The sequence below is a fragment of the Aspergillus sydowii genome (assembly GCF_001890705.1).
Source record: "Aspergillus sydowii CBS 593.65 unplaced genomic scaffold ASPSYscaffold_10, whole genome shotgun sequence".
Taxonomy (NCBI): domain Eukaryota; kingdom Fungi; phylum Ascomycota; class Eurotiomycetes; order Eurotiales; family Aspergillaceae; genus Aspergillus; species Aspergillus sydowii.
In genome coordinates this window covers 348,324-361,344 of record NW_024467868.1, presented here as the reverse complement: position 1 = coordinate 361,344, position 13,021 = coordinate 348,324, and the positions used below count along the sequence as shown (strand labels likewise).

General features: G+C 54.0%; 7 protein-coding genes across 7 annotated transcripts; 3 read left to right on the top strand and 4 right to left on the bottom strand.

Annotated features, from left to right (window-relative positions):
* Nucleotides 1-478: 478 nt before the first annotated feature.
* On the top strand, nucleotides 479-2,962 carry ASPSYDRAFT_92143 (HET domain protein; the record flags this gene model as incomplete). The annotated part of the gene is made up of 1 exon (XM_040852616.1): nucleotides 479-2,962. The coding sequence occupies one exon, from the start codon at nucleotides 479-481 to the stop codon at nucleotides 2,960-2,962; it is 2,484 nt and encodes an 827-aa protein (XP_040699746.1).
* Nucleotides 2,963-3,004: 42 nt separating this feature from the next.
* Nucleotides 3,005-5,198, bottom strand: ASPSYDRAFT_92142 (FAD-binding oxidoreductase; the record flags this gene model as incomplete). Its single annotated transcript, XM_040852615.1, has 5 exons — nucleotides 3,005-3,436; nucleotides 3,484-3,631; nucleotides 3,703-4,156; nucleotides 4,203-4,702; nucleotides 4,753-5,198. The coding sequence occupies 5 exons, from the start codon at nucleotides 5,196-5,198 to the stop codon at nucleotides 3,005-3,007; spliced, it is 1,980 nt and encodes a 659-aa protein (XP_040699745.1).
* Nucleotides 5,199-6,274: 1,076 nt separating this feature from the next.
* On the top strand, nucleotides 6,275-7,707 carry ASPSYDRAFT_134721 (uncharacterized protein; the record flags this gene model as incomplete). Its single annotated transcript, XM_040840691.1, has 6 exons — nucleotides 6,275-6,416; nucleotides 6,462-6,487; nucleotides 6,538-6,574; nucleotides 6,618-6,703; nucleotides 6,753-7,123; nucleotides 7,215-7,707. 6 exons carry the CDS (start codon nucleotides 6,275-6,277, stop codon nucleotides 7,705-7,707), a joined length of 1,155 nt encoding a protein of 384 aa, XP_040699744.1.
* Nucleotides 7,708-7,914: 207 nt separating this feature from the next.
* On the bottom strand, nucleotides 7,915-9,165 carry ASPSYDRAFT_92140 (wax synthase family protein; the record flags this gene model as incomplete). Its single annotated transcript, XM_040852614.1, has 1 exon — nucleotides 7,915-9,165. One exon carries the CDS (start codon nucleotides 9,163-9,165, stop codon nucleotides 7,915-7,917), a length of 1,251 nt encoding a protein of 416 aa, XP_040699743.1.
* A 242-nt stretch (nucleotides 9,166-9,407) lies between these two features.
* Nucleotides 9,408-10,071, bottom strand: ASPSYDRAFT_48210 (uncharacterized protein). The gene is made up of 2 exons (XM_040847584.1): nucleotides 9,739-10,071; nucleotides 9,408-9,681 (listed from the first exon to the last, which is right to left on the bottom strand). The coding sequence occupies exons 1-2, from the start codon at nucleotides 9,995-9,997 to the stop codon at nucleotides 9,509-9,511; spliced, it is 432 nt and encodes a 143-aa protein (XP_040699742.1). The 5' UTR covers nucleotides 9,998-10,071; the 3' UTR covers nucleotides 9,408-9,508.
* Nucleotides 10,072-10,773: 702 nt separating this feature from the next.
* On the top strand, nucleotides 10,774-11,395 carry ASPSYDRAFT_33945 (uncharacterized protein; the record flags this gene model as incomplete). The annotated part of the gene is made up of 4 exons (XM_040845168.1): nucleotides 10,774-10,877; nucleotides 10,917-11,034; nucleotides 11,082-11,265; nucleotides 11,313-11,395. The coding sequence occupies 4 exons, from the start codon at nucleotides 10,774-10,776 to the stop codon at nucleotides 11,393-11,395; spliced, it is 489 nt and encodes a 162-aa protein (XP_040699741.1).
* A 557-nt stretch (nucleotides 11,396-11,952) lies between these two features.
* Nucleotides 11,953-12,808, bottom strand: ASPSYDRAFT_182856 (S26 family signal peptidase). Its single transcript, XM_040843520.1, has 2 exons — nucleotides 12,277-12,808; nucleotides 11,953-12,220 (listed from the first exon to the last, which is right to left on the bottom strand). Exons 1-2 carry the CDS (start codon nucleotides 12,564-12,566, stop codon nucleotides 12,058-12,060), a joined length of 453 nt encoding a protein of 150 aa, XP_040699740.1. The 5' UTR covers nucleotides 12,567-12,808; the 3' UTR covers nucleotides 11,953-12,057.
* Between the last annotated feature and the right edge of the window lie 213 nt (nucleotides 12,809-13,021).

Here is a 13,021-nt window from a genome sequence, read left to right as displayed (position 1 = left end):
CTGCCAAGTCACTAACGGCTGTTGGCATAGCTCGTAGGACTCAGAGGCGCAGCACTCTGGCAAGCCGGGGCGAACAGTGCAAAAGACCGGGGCCCCTGCACTGCCAGCGAGGCTGTTTCCACTCGAGTAGAACGCATAATTCCAGTGGCGGGGTAGATATGAACTACGACAGGAGGCTGAGCCTGGTCTTCCTAGCGGGCTTCAGCTTGGGTGCGCTTTAGGGTTGAAGACCAGCAGGTCGGCTGCTTACCTGGCCCCAATGTACCCAGATTAAACCGCTGCCTTTGTTGGTGCCATCTTGAGGCTGTAATTCCAATGTCTTATCCGATCAGGCACCTCTGCAGGTCCTAAGCAGCCGCACGAATACGAGTGCCCGTGCACGTCCCACAATAACTTCAGCTGTGATATGCGCCTCGCTTCTATATAAACTGACATTCCCGTCATTTATTCCGCTTCCTAGACTGAAAAAGATTACACAATGCCAGGCTTCAGAGCCCTCACGAAGGACCATGTATCCGCAATCCTGGACCAGAGCAGCTTCTACCCAGCGGACAAATATGCCCTCCTCCCCATCGAAATGCGCTTTATATCATTTGCCGAAACAGGCTCCGTCGGTAAGATCCACTGGAATACCAGCGAAGAAACAACAATCGCCCTGGAGAAGTGGTGTCGTGATGCGTTCGAACTGATCAAACCTGGGGATGGCGTCGTGAATTCACACTTCAACAGCCTGGACGCCCACCTCGCAGCGCTGATGCTGTGCAATTTCCAAACGTACAAGCAGGAGATGGATAAGAGTGAGATTGTTGATCGGGCTTGTGCGTTGCTTGCGCGACTGCCCTCCCATCCGCCAGAGCTGCCATTTGCGTATGAAGGACCGTGGCCTGATGAGTATTTTACGTCTGGTGAAGAGACGCCGCTGCAAGCTGACCAGGTCGATATGAGTAAAGTCCAGTATAAGTGGGCAAAACTAAAAGTCCTCTCAACACCCAGCACTAACAGCATCCGCCTCGCCCTGTTCCTGGTCATGGACCGCAGCGTCCCGCTGTCCTTTACAGGCCAGTACTCGGACACGATAGTTAGTCTCCTAGACACGACGACGCGTCTGCTAGATGAAAGTCCCGGTGAGGCGGACGCACAGGCCTGGTTTGTTTTGCAGGCCTTTCTGTGGGCCGCATGGCAGCACACCGTGATGATACAACTGTGGTATGACGGCAGCAAGCAGATGGACGGATACCGGTTCGACAGACACAACGATATGATAGCGAAGCAGATTCCCGCGGTGATGCCTGGACGGGAAGTCATTGAACGGTCGCGGCCAAACTATATGTGCAAATGGGCGTTTGAGCTGCTCCGGTCTGATCTGAGCTGTGTGCCGCAGGATTTCAGGGCTTTCCTGGACATCTACGAGCGGCGATTCAAAGACCGCAGTCCAAGATGCAATATTGTCGCCACTTCAACGGGTCCAAAAAGAATCTGCGACGGTAAAGCGCCTGGAAACTGCCAGAGATTCGAGTCCGAGGGAGTACAGATCCAGGGCGCGCACGACTTCAGCTGTCCTGGCCCTGATCCCAACTCCTCCTGCCACCTGCTCACCTGGGACGAGCAGTCCTATCTCAGCATCACCGACGGCAGAGCAAGAGCCATCTCTCTCGAGGACACCGACGACGAGCACATCCGCTACACGCCCGTCACCAAGGACACTATGGCCGTCTCGCACGTCTGGAGCCACGGCCAAGGCGGCCGGCCAGAGACAGGCTTCAACAGCTGCCTGCACCGCAGATACAGCGCCCTCGCGCGAACGCTGAACTGCACCTCGTACTGGATGGACTCCCCCTGCGTGCCCACGGACCGCACCCTGCGCGCCGAATGCATAGGTCAAATCAACGGCATCTTCGAGTCCAGCAAGGTCACCCTCCTCGCAGACCGCGACATCATGGATATAGACATCCACCCGCGCACCCTCGAAGCAGAAGAATCCATCCTGGCAACCCTTCTCGTCTGCGACTGGAACGTGCGCGCCTGGACCCTCCTCGAGGGAATGCGCGGGCGTGCTAAACTCCACATCCTCTGCAAAGATAACCACGTCATCTCCCTCGTCGATGTCCTGAATAGCGTCCTATCGAAAAGCTGTCTATCGCTCGTTTCGCCCTGTCTCGCTGCGCTGCACTACTCGCCTACACAGGTCTCCTTTGACGATGCCTCCGAACCCGTATCAATAGAGCAAGCAACCTGCCTCCTCAACCACCGCCACGCTACAAAGGACCGCGACGTCCCCATGATCTGGGCCCTAGTCGCCGGATCAGAAACCGTCATCAAAGCAGCGGACGAGTTCTGGGTGTCGAAGATCGGCGAGCCGCTTGCGACGGGGTTTCTTGTCTCTGGGTCCCCGCGTATCAACAAGACCCGAGGGTTGGGCTGGGCGCCGGCGCGTCCGAATCTGCTTCCTCCTGCGGCGACAGATGATGCGAAGCAGTATCCTGCGTATGATGGGCAGAATAGTGTCCCTGGGAGGATCACAAAGGAAGGATTCCGGGCGGAATGGCTTGGTGCTGTTCTTCGGCGACGAGGGATGGGTCTGGGTCTTGTTCCGGCGTGGATGTTCAGTGTGGAAAACCCCGCGCAGGAAGGGGGCGAGTTTAGGGAATATTTCCGCGTGTACAATAAAGGTGGCAGTGATAAGATGGACATGAAGACGCGGCGGAAGATTGGGTCGGTTGTTGCGCCCCTGTTCAAGACCTTTCGCTGGGTTGCGCTGTTGATGCCGGCTCTGAGAGATCGCGGGACGAATGGAGCGACGGCACCTCCGAGGCCTTTTGCATACCAGGGTGAGTCTGAGGGTCCGGTGGTGGTTGTTGTGGCCTCGAATGACCAGGAGGCGTGGGAGTGGCAGTTTATATACGAGTGGGAGAGAGAGTGCCAGCTGCCGGAGTTTGGCCTGGCAGAGTTTCTACTCGTATAATCTAAACAAATTCTATAATTAATACCAGTACTATAATACACGTCAATACACAGGACAAAGCCTCCCATTATTATTCCACGACACCGGCAACGGATCCGTCGTCTGCACCTCCCAGTCCTCCGCGCCCACAGCCGTCAGCGCATAGAACAATCCAGTGGGGTCATATCTCTGCTTCAACGTATACAGCCGCGGATAATTACTCCCATAAAACGCCTGCTGCAGATCCGGCTCAATCAAGTCCGCCTCGCTCATATACGCACCGGACTCCGGCGCAATCGCGCGCATCTTGTCCATCCACTTCGTCACAAAGGTCGAGGTGTTGTACACGGTGGACCAGCTTGCGTCTGTGCTCCATTGGCCCCCGACGATGATGTGGGCGAGGGCAGAGCGCCAGGCCGGCAGGACGGCGTTGTTGCTTGGTGGTTTCATGGCGATTCCGGTGCCGGTTATGTGGAAGCCGGCGATGAAGAGGCCCTATCTTGTTAGAAATAATCAAGACAATTGGGAGTATAGGTTTTTACATTCTCTATAGCGTTCTTATGTGCAGCGAACAGACTGGCTCGCGAGGAGGAGTCCGCGAAGACGCGCCGGGGCATTAGACGCGAGGCTGTCTTTACCATTGCCGACCCCGTGAATTCCTGTGGGAAGGCCGCCTTCCAGACATCGTGGCTGATTCAATAATTAGCAACATATTGAAGTAATAGGTGACATATCCGTGGAGGATAGTGAGGTGGTCATACTAGTTATCGGCGTGGTTGTACCACGGGGTATACGTGATATTCTGACTATCAAGCACGTCGAACCACGGCGCAAGCAGCTTCTTGGTCTGGGCGACTGTCATGTTCGGTGCAACGAATGATTCCATCCGGAAATAATAGTCCGTTGATCCAGCGTAGTCGGTTCCAATCAGGAGAGAAGAGGCACCGAGGTAGTAGTAGCCGTAGGAGCCGGCGTCGACGAAGCGCTGGAAGTTGTCCAGGTACGCGGAGACACCGGTCCAGAAGGCGTCGACGTTGGGACAGTCGTTGATCGTGAAGTTGAACGTCACAGAAGTGGTCTGGATCTGGGGGTGGGCGATGACGGTCAACGACGTGACGACGCCGATGGTGCTGCCTCCTCCTCCACGGAGCATCCAGAAGACGTCGGGGTTCTCGGTGGCCGATGCGGTGATGAAGCGGCCGTTAGCCAGGACAACTATCTACATTAGTATATTGTTCACAGGGGGTTGGGACAGACATACCCTCCATAGACAAGACCTGGTCAGCAGCCAGCCCATACATGCTGGACAGCGGCGAATGGCCACCACCAGCAGTGAATCCTCCTCCCAGACCAACAGTAACGGCTTCACCTCCAACCGTCGTGACGTGGTTCGCCTTTGCAAACTCATTGGCCTCCCAGACCTGGGTGCCTGCGCCGAACTTGATCGCAGGGCCAACGTAGCCATTGTCAGCGCGGTACTCGGGGTAGAACTTCTTATCCTTGAGCCAGTGCGTCCAGATAGATAGGGCGCCCTTGCCAGCAGCTTTGCCGTTGAAGTCGTGGCCGGTGTTCTTGACGACCAGACGCAGGTTCAGGCTGCGAGCGAAGTTGACAGCCAGCTGGATCTGGGCCACGTTGGTGACATTCACGACGTAGCTGGGATAACCGCCCATCGTGCAGGTGTCGGTGTAGTTCGAGCCAGGGGGCATGCAAGTGCGGCCTTCAAAGAGAGGAAGCATGATGGAGGTTGGATCCCCCATACTACGCACGTTAGCTAGGTTCACTTCACTTTATTAGAGCAGGGTACATACTGGAGATCAGAGGTAGCCCATTGCGCAGTAATCTCGTCGCATCTCTCGGCATCATATCCAGGCCAGTCAGGATAACACACTGAAGCCAGCGGCGAGGCCTTGATCAGACGTCGTCCGAGAAGGGAGTCGAAGATCTCCCAGACCCAGTTGCTAGGCCAGAGCCAGTCGCCTGGCAGGGTCTTGCAGCTGCGCGAGCTTCGTTTTGAAACAGCCGAGTCGACCTGCGCATCTCCGAATTTGAACAGATCGGACACTGACTTGTTTTTGATCGCCGCCTCCACTTCGGCCAGGACATCGTCTGTCAATTGCAGCGACTCGCTGGGAAAGTAAGTGCCTGAGGGGGTGGCAATGGCTGCAGCGGCCTTCAGCGAGGGGGTTGCAGTCTCTGCGGTGGCTGCAGCAGCCACGGCCAGGGTGGCGAGGGCCGAAGAGATCAAGTTCTTCATGTCTAAGATGTAGGACAGGTCTCTGCGACTTGAAATGCGCCAGGAGTCGGCCGATCCTTGGATGACTGGCAGCAGAGGTATTCGAGATGGGACGGAGAGAGGCCCATTCAAATACTTGACAGTGCGGGCCTCGGGAGATGAAGCTTGCCACTTTACTAGCGATGCTAATTAGCGAGAATGGCGTGGTCAAGGCTGGCGTGGTCAACGGCGTGGTCAACGGCGTGCACACTATTGCTGCAGGCACTTAATATCCCGCTTCAAGCCTTCAACTTCCAGACTTGAGCCAAGCAGAAGCAGCTGTCGGAAGAAAGCACCGAGCCCTGGAAAAGCCGGCAATGAGATTTAGTGGACCAATCTGTGCATGACTCAAGCAAGCGATGCACTAACAGCTGGTGAGGCACCGGACTGAAACTAGGGCTGCATTCCTCTTCCCCAACTCTCGCGTTAATATACGCCACCAATAATGGCATCCTTCTCGTAAATTCCAGGCAGGCGTACCCATATCCAAAGCCGAGTGAGGTCTGGAAGCTGAACTAATAGAATCCTGCGGCCCAGCGAGTCAAGCTTCGGTAATTAAATCACCATTGAAAGACGGCATGCCCCATGCATTAATCTACTTTAATCTATCCAGCCACTGAATGCACAACCACTCTCGGCTCCGGCAAGTCCGATCTCGACGTGCTGGTAGTCGCCAGTAAGCCAGCCCGAGTCTCCTGCGGCAGGCAGGGGTTCGCACTTCGCAGTCTACTGTCTACCTGGCAACTTGCAGAACATGCAGACCACCCTTGTTATTCCAAACTGGCCCGTCTCAGAAGAGAAAGCAGCTCCGCCGGCGTTCTCGCCCAGGGCCGCGGTCCAGGTCGCCCAGATGAGGCCCCTGCAGCATAAAAGAACCCCGAATCCTGCAATCTTGCAAACTCTGATTGATGGGGCCAAATCGCGGCACGATACGATATTTGCTGTTATAAATACTGCAGGGACTCATAGTATATCTGTGCTGCGGTCTCGAAGATCGCGTTCTCTGTCTCTCTCTGATCTGCAATGCTGATCATGCCGCTGCCGTGAACCGGATCGCCATGGATTCATCGACTGAGGATCTGCCCCACGATAACTTGCAGGCGCAGGCGATCGGCCTGATCTTCGGCTTTCCTGCCGCTGCGACGGTCGTGGTGCTGCTGCGTGTGTATATCCGGGTCTGGATGCGCTCGTTTGCTGCTGGTAAGCTGCAACAGTACAAATCATTGAACATCGCTGATCTATTAGATGACTGGGTCATTTGCGCTGCACTGGTAGGGATATCCATTCTAGTTGGTACGAAGGACTGGGCTTAATAATTTAGGCACTGTACTGGGCAGAGACCGTCACTTCATACTACAGTACGAGCCCTATACCATTTATGTATCCCAACTAACCAGACAGCAATCAAACTGCAGTACATCGGATATCACGTCTGGGACATTCCAACAGACTGGAACGTCAGTCTCGCAGCAAAATACTCCTACGCAGTAAGTACGTATCCCCTTATTCCTGCACAGCATTACTCACGCATCCCAGACAGAACTGCTGTACAACCCCATCCTCGCCCTCATCAAAGCCTCCATTCTGCTCTTCCTCCTCCGCCTCACCGGCCAGAAAGTCGCCGTCCGCCGCACAATATGGGCCATCATGGTGCTTAACGCAGTAGCAGCGGTCGCGACCTTCCTCGTCACCGTCTTCAACTGCGTCCCCATTGCGTCGAACTGGGATCCGGATGCATACCCGGACAAGAAATGTGTCAACTTTGCAGACTTCGTCACAGGGACGGCGTCGGTGGCTATCTTTACGGACTTTCTCGTCTTGCTTCTTCCGACGTGGATCGTTTATAATCTGCATATCGCAAGGAAGCAGAAGATCATGCTTGTTGGGATTCTGTCGTTTGGTTTGATGTACCTCCACCACCACCCCTACCAACACCGACAACCTCAATAAAAAAAAGGAAGAAGAAGAATAGTGCTAATATGAAATAAATTGCTGTAGAACCGTCCTGGCAGGGATCATCCGCGTCATCCTCCTCGACAAATTCGACCGCAACATCCCGCCAGACTCCAGCTACAGCGTGCTTTTCTGCATCTCCACAATCGAAGTTGGTCTCGCCTTTGTGTGTGCCTGTGCGCCGGCCCTGAAACCCGTCTTCGTGCGGCTTGTCCCGAAACTATTCAGCACGGGGAGCCGCAGTGGTCAGTATAACCGGGGGGCTGCTGGGGGTGGACGGTATGGATATGGATATGGATATGATCTGGGCCATTTGTCCAAGTCGCGGAGGACGCAGGGGGTGACCACGACGTCTGTTCTGGGTGGGGATGAGGAGGGAGATATCCCTCGAGCGTATGAGGGTAAAGCAGGAGCGAAGAGGAAGAATGGGATTATGATGACGACTGAGACTGAAGTTAAATGGGATGATTCGCCTGGGACTGTGAATGGGACGGTCAACGATAGCAGTACAGAGAGTCTGGTACAGCCTCGGAGGTAGATAATAGTATGGCTACCTACCCACTTTGTTACTTCTTTCATAGACATTTATTGAAGTATACAGTTGTGCTGCGGATTCTAGTAGTTTGGTTCTACCGATATATCTTGTTTCACATATAGTCCGTCGTTCTGAACAACTACCGACTATACAGCGAATAAGAACCAAAGGCATATAGATTCAGAATTAGGGCCAAGTACTCCATAGCTGTCACTGCAACGCCTCAAGGGCACAATAAACCTTTGGATACTGCCACTTGGGCACACTCCAGAACATGAACCCAAACACCCAGAGATACCCTATAGCCCTCCCAAAGACACTCGCCTGCACCCTCTTTACCCTATTCTCCATTCCAAGTCTCTTAAATCCAACATCCACAACCCCCAAAGCAAAAACTTCAACCATCCCAACCCCAAAATTCGCACAAAACCACCAAACATCACCCCTCCACGCACAATCCCCCAGTCTCCACGAAACAACCCCATGCGAAACCCCCGAGAGCAAAAAAACCACAAAAATCACAACCAATCTATCAGGAACAGACTTTTCCCTCAACCGCAGAACCCTCCGCGACAACAACTCGCCATAATTCGTATACGTGCGCCGGATAATCTGGTGCCAGAATCTACCCCAGAACCGACGCATGCTCCACGCCTGGCTTAGGGGGCCGAAGATGGGCGGCCATTCAGCGGGCGTGTCGAAGCCAAGTATTGACACGGCCAGTAGGGAGAGCGCGGCGTGTGCGGCGTCGAGCATTGCCACCGCGGAGAATGTCCACCAGGCGACGAAGGCCGTGCGCAGGAGGGTTTCGCGGGGGGTGACAGCGACAGCTTCATCCTTATATCCATATCTATATCCATATCCATGCTGCGCTTGGAATAATAAAGGGTTCAGGAGACGTCGGAAGTAGACCTGATGCATGGGGTCGAATTCGTGCATGCCGACGGGCATGAATACAGCCGGGAAGATGTACGTTTTGATATAAAAGTACAATCCGAAATATGCCATGAGTTTTGCAAGACGCATTACCGTGAATGCGCGAAGACCGGACGGTATCCCCGGTTTAGGGGCTTTGAGGATACATTCGTACGGCGTCCCCAGGAGGCGTGGATTATTCCAGAGCTTTATCACCTTGTGGTATTTGGGATGGATGTGCGGTGCGAGTTTGGAGAGGCGGGCTAGGTACTCTCCGTCTTGATAGAGATGGTCGGTTTCGACGAAGAGGAGGGATGTGGAATGACTGATCCAGATGCAGAGAAGGAGGCCCCATAGACTATTCAGGTCTCCGGGCCACCATTCTGACAGGTAGAATGCGATGGCGGCTGGGATGTAGAGGAGTGGTGAGAGAATGAGTCTGCGAGGGCTGGGGATATTGGCCAGATGGAAGAAGACAGCGATGGAGAGGAAGAACGTTGCGATGGATGCCGTAACTGGCAGTATGCCTTGAGAAATTAAAGACATCTTTTCCTGAAGAAATGGAAGACGTGCTAATCTTGGGAACGGGAATACGCCTTTTATATACCTAAAATGGCCCCATGGACTCTTCAAGCCTGGCCCCAAGGGGCTGAACGCCCCCACGACACAGTGGGTCAAGGTCATTCAAGGCAAATCCATTTTACTCCAGTTTCTCTATTCAAACAGCCGTGGCTATGCTCAACTAGCTTGGTAGTTTACTGCGAATTAAGGTGACTACGGGAAGCCCATTGAAACACGAACGACAATTCAATAAACCAGGTTTCTTAAATGAAATAGAGAACTAATTCAACTAGCATCTCCGACATCTTCCCAATCACAATCCTATTTCTTAACCAGAGAGAGCGTTCTGGAGGTCGGTCTTGTCCTGCTCACTCAGACCGGTGTACTCAAGGCTAGCGCTGCCCATGGGAATAGGGACAGGGCCACCAGCCTGGGCCGGGTTGTCGAGAAGAACAGCAGCGAGGTTCATGCAGGCAGGGGGCACATCATCGGCGCGGGCAGCTAGAAGAAGAAGAAGTCAGTATATACGACGTGTACACCTGTGGGACTTGATCTTACAGTCGTCACCAGTGCTGTAGACGTTGACAGGCGTGCCCTGGTCGTTGATCTGCTGGGTGCACTGGTCAATGGACTCCTGGGAGACACCAGCAGGGAGATCGCGGCGGCTGTTCTTGGTGCCAGCGGCGATACCTCCGGAGATGGCACCACCACCGAGGCCGCCGACGACGGCACCGATGACGGCGGGAGGAGCAGGGCAGAACTGCACGAGGGAGAGGGCAGCGAGGGCGCTGACGGCGGTGGTGGTGAAGAAGTGCATTTTGAAGATGGGCTTGGTTGGATATAGAAGAGCTGTTGTAGAAGAGAGTTTTGTATTGAGCTGAGGAACTGGACTGTTGCTGTTGGTGAGCTTCTTCTCGGGGGTCATGCCCATATTTATAGCCAGGATGTCAGCTTCTGGTAGACTTGTTGATTTCCATCAAGTCATCAAGTCTCTCTCGGTCGACTTCCGTTGAAGCAGTCCACCGTGCTACGCTTGGGGGCCGTTGGACATCGAGCAGCGATGGGGCACGCTTCCTCGCGTTCTAGAAGGTCAAAGCGCTCTATCTCATGACTGAAATCACTCTTTACTATGCGATATTTTCCTCACGATGACTTGCTGTGGAGCCCAGGGCACGACTAGAACGCTGGGCGTCCTCTTCCGCTGGACGATATCCTGGATGTAGTTACATTCATAGCCACATTGGGGCCAAATTGAAGGAAGAGCTGAAGGTTTGATGAAGAGGAAGGGGATGGTCTCTTTGAAGCCAGCCTGCAAGGTCCACAGTTGTCCTCAGCTCGGCGACCGATGCGGTATACTACACGGGTTATCGTGTTGGAAGGGGGAATGAGCAGCGTTGGGGGCGGTCATGAGATAGACTGCTTGATATTGAGGTTTGATGATGGATTCATGTCAGATATTGCTCCAAGTCTGGTGAAGTTGGGATATAAAAGGCTCCATCTCCTCGGTGGAATCTCAACCATCAACATAAAGTCTACCAATCTACTTGTCTACTTCACTATCAAAGCTTCTCTTCAACCAATACCAACCTCAAGATGCAACTTCTTTCCGTCACTGCTGCTATTGCTGCTACCTTGAGCATGGTGCAGTTCTGCCCTGCTCCCCCCGCTGTGCTCGGTCCCATCATCGCTGGTGCTCTGTAAGTATACCAGATTTGACTCTGTAGCCATGCTAACAGCATCAGTGCCGGTGAAGCCGGTGCCATGGTCGGCTACGGCGTTGGCAAGATCAACGGCAAGCGAGATGTTGCTGTCAGCGGCTCTATCAAGGGCTCTGTCTTCCGCAAGCGTGACGATGTGAGATATACGCAAGCTCTCTACAAAATTAGTACTAACGAGTACAGCCCTTCGCTGGCCTCCCCCAGCCTGCTGCCGACACTTGCAAGGAGCAGCTGAACGGCGTCACTGTCGAGTTCCAGAACACAGGCGAGGGATCGTTCCGCGCCAACAACATCCCCTCGGCCTGCATGACCCTGTCCAATGTCATTATCGGCCAGGACCCCCTGCAGCCCGCCCCTACCCCTCTGGGTACGTATCCGCCGACTGATAACTTGGCGATGCTAACTGGCTAACAGGCTCTGACTCCCTCGAATACACTGGTCTCTCCGAGGAGGATCTCAACAAGCTGCAGTCCGCCCTGGACGGCAACGGCTACTAGGTGGAGGTCGAATAGACTCAGCATGTAAAGTATCCTTAGTGCAAGGAAGAAGTGGAGGCTCATGGGGCCGTTTCATATCATGTTCGTGTTGGCAGTGAGATTGTTTTGTGGAGTAGTACTGGTAGAATATAATTTGATAACCTGATCTGATGCCAAATGTCTCCCCACAATACTTAGTATATAATCACGTCGATCTTCCTTAGCGCACGCCAGTGGCCAACTTAAGACTTGGATGCTGCTGGCTATTGGTTGACCTTATATTACCTTATACCCTGTTCCCCTTTCTGGCCCCAATGACCCCATTATCCCTCAGCTCTGGCCCATCGGCCCCTCATACAGCCACCGCGTTTCTTGCCTAGTGACAACCGTGCGAGCCTAGCCTTCCATGCACTGCCAGTCTGCCATGTCAATCACCTCGGCGGTTCTCCGGCAGTCTGACCCTCATGCAATCTACAGAGTATGGGTGGGTCAAGGTGCAGAAGTTCGGAGTGCGCCTTCTGGAAGGTTTGGCCCTCGGAGTAAGATCTGACTATCTTGCTTCTCCTGGATATACGGAGTACAGAGTACTCTGTAGAATAGATCTCCACACCTCGCATATGACCTCACTGCTAATTACAATCCAAGACATTTCTCCTAGCCTGAGCTAGATTCCACTATTCTATTCACCTCAATCCGCCTTGCAGAGCCACACTCGCCCAGCCCAATTTCGGGACATACCCCTTCACCAACCCGACTACCTCGTCGCGGAGGGCAAACGGGCGTCCTGGGACGTACATGTACCTGTCGTCAACAGCATTATTATCCCCCTTTGTCAAGATAGTTTGTCTACTCCGTCAGCTTGCACATACAGTTAAGAACATTCTAGCCTAGAATATACGTACTTGAGAACCCCCTCCACATCAACCTGATAATCAACAGTAATTGCCCGATGAACCATAGGCAAGGGCTTCCCTGGGATCCAAATGACGGGGATATCGCCCGGACGGACAATTTGCTGCCGATTCGAAAGGAAGATCAGGTCACCGCGCTGGAAGGCGGGCTCCATGGACCCGGATGTTACGACCAGGATGGGGTACTGGGACCCTGTGAGGATGCGCAGTGCTTCCCAGGCCATGAAGACCGAGGACACGGCCCAGAGGATAGGGAATAGCTGGAGTAAAGGGTTCTTCATGGTTCCGGTTGCATACAAAGTAGAGGTGGTGATGAATGTGTGATTCTCAGGCAGGGAGACACGGTGTATGAATGGGGCCTCCACCTGGACTCTTCAGCTCACTCTTCACTCTTCAGTCTTCACTTCAGCGACGATCAGGTGGGGGCCAGGCTGAACTTGAAGAGTGAAGACTGACCCTCCAGGTCCCGACCCACAGCCGTTGGGGCCCTTGGCTGCTCGTGGGGGCTAATTCTTGTCCTGGCCCCAAACTGCGTGCACCGTAAATATAAGAGTGAAGAGTGAGATTATGTCAGTTTCTTGGGCAGACCCTTGCAGATGCAGTGAGCGTGCCCGGCGTTGGGTAACGAACTTCACGAACCTGGGTTGTTCCTTCGTGTATCGAGCCCTAACTGGCAGTCCAGCACGGTCAGACTCCGATCTCCACGCGTCATGCGGCGCAGCGCTTATTTATTATT

Coding starts and splice junctions, on each gene's coding strand:
- ASPSYDRAFT_48210 (XM_040847584.1), bottom strand. CDS start 9,997: ATGCACTTCTTCACCACCACCGCCGTCAGCGCCCTCGCTGCCCTCTCC. Junction 9,682..9,738: donor CTACAGCACTGGTGACGACT/GTAAGATCAAGT, acceptor TTCTTCTTCTAG/CTGCCCGCGCCGATGATGTG.
- ASPSYDRAFT_182856 (XM_040843520.1), bottom strand. CDS start 12,566: ATGAAGAACCCTTTACTCCAGCTATTCCCTATCCTCTGGGCCGTGTCC. Junction 12,221..12,276: donor GATGTGGAGGGGGTTCTCAA/GTACGTATATTC, acceptor CTGACGGAGTAG/ACAAACTATCTTGACAAAGG.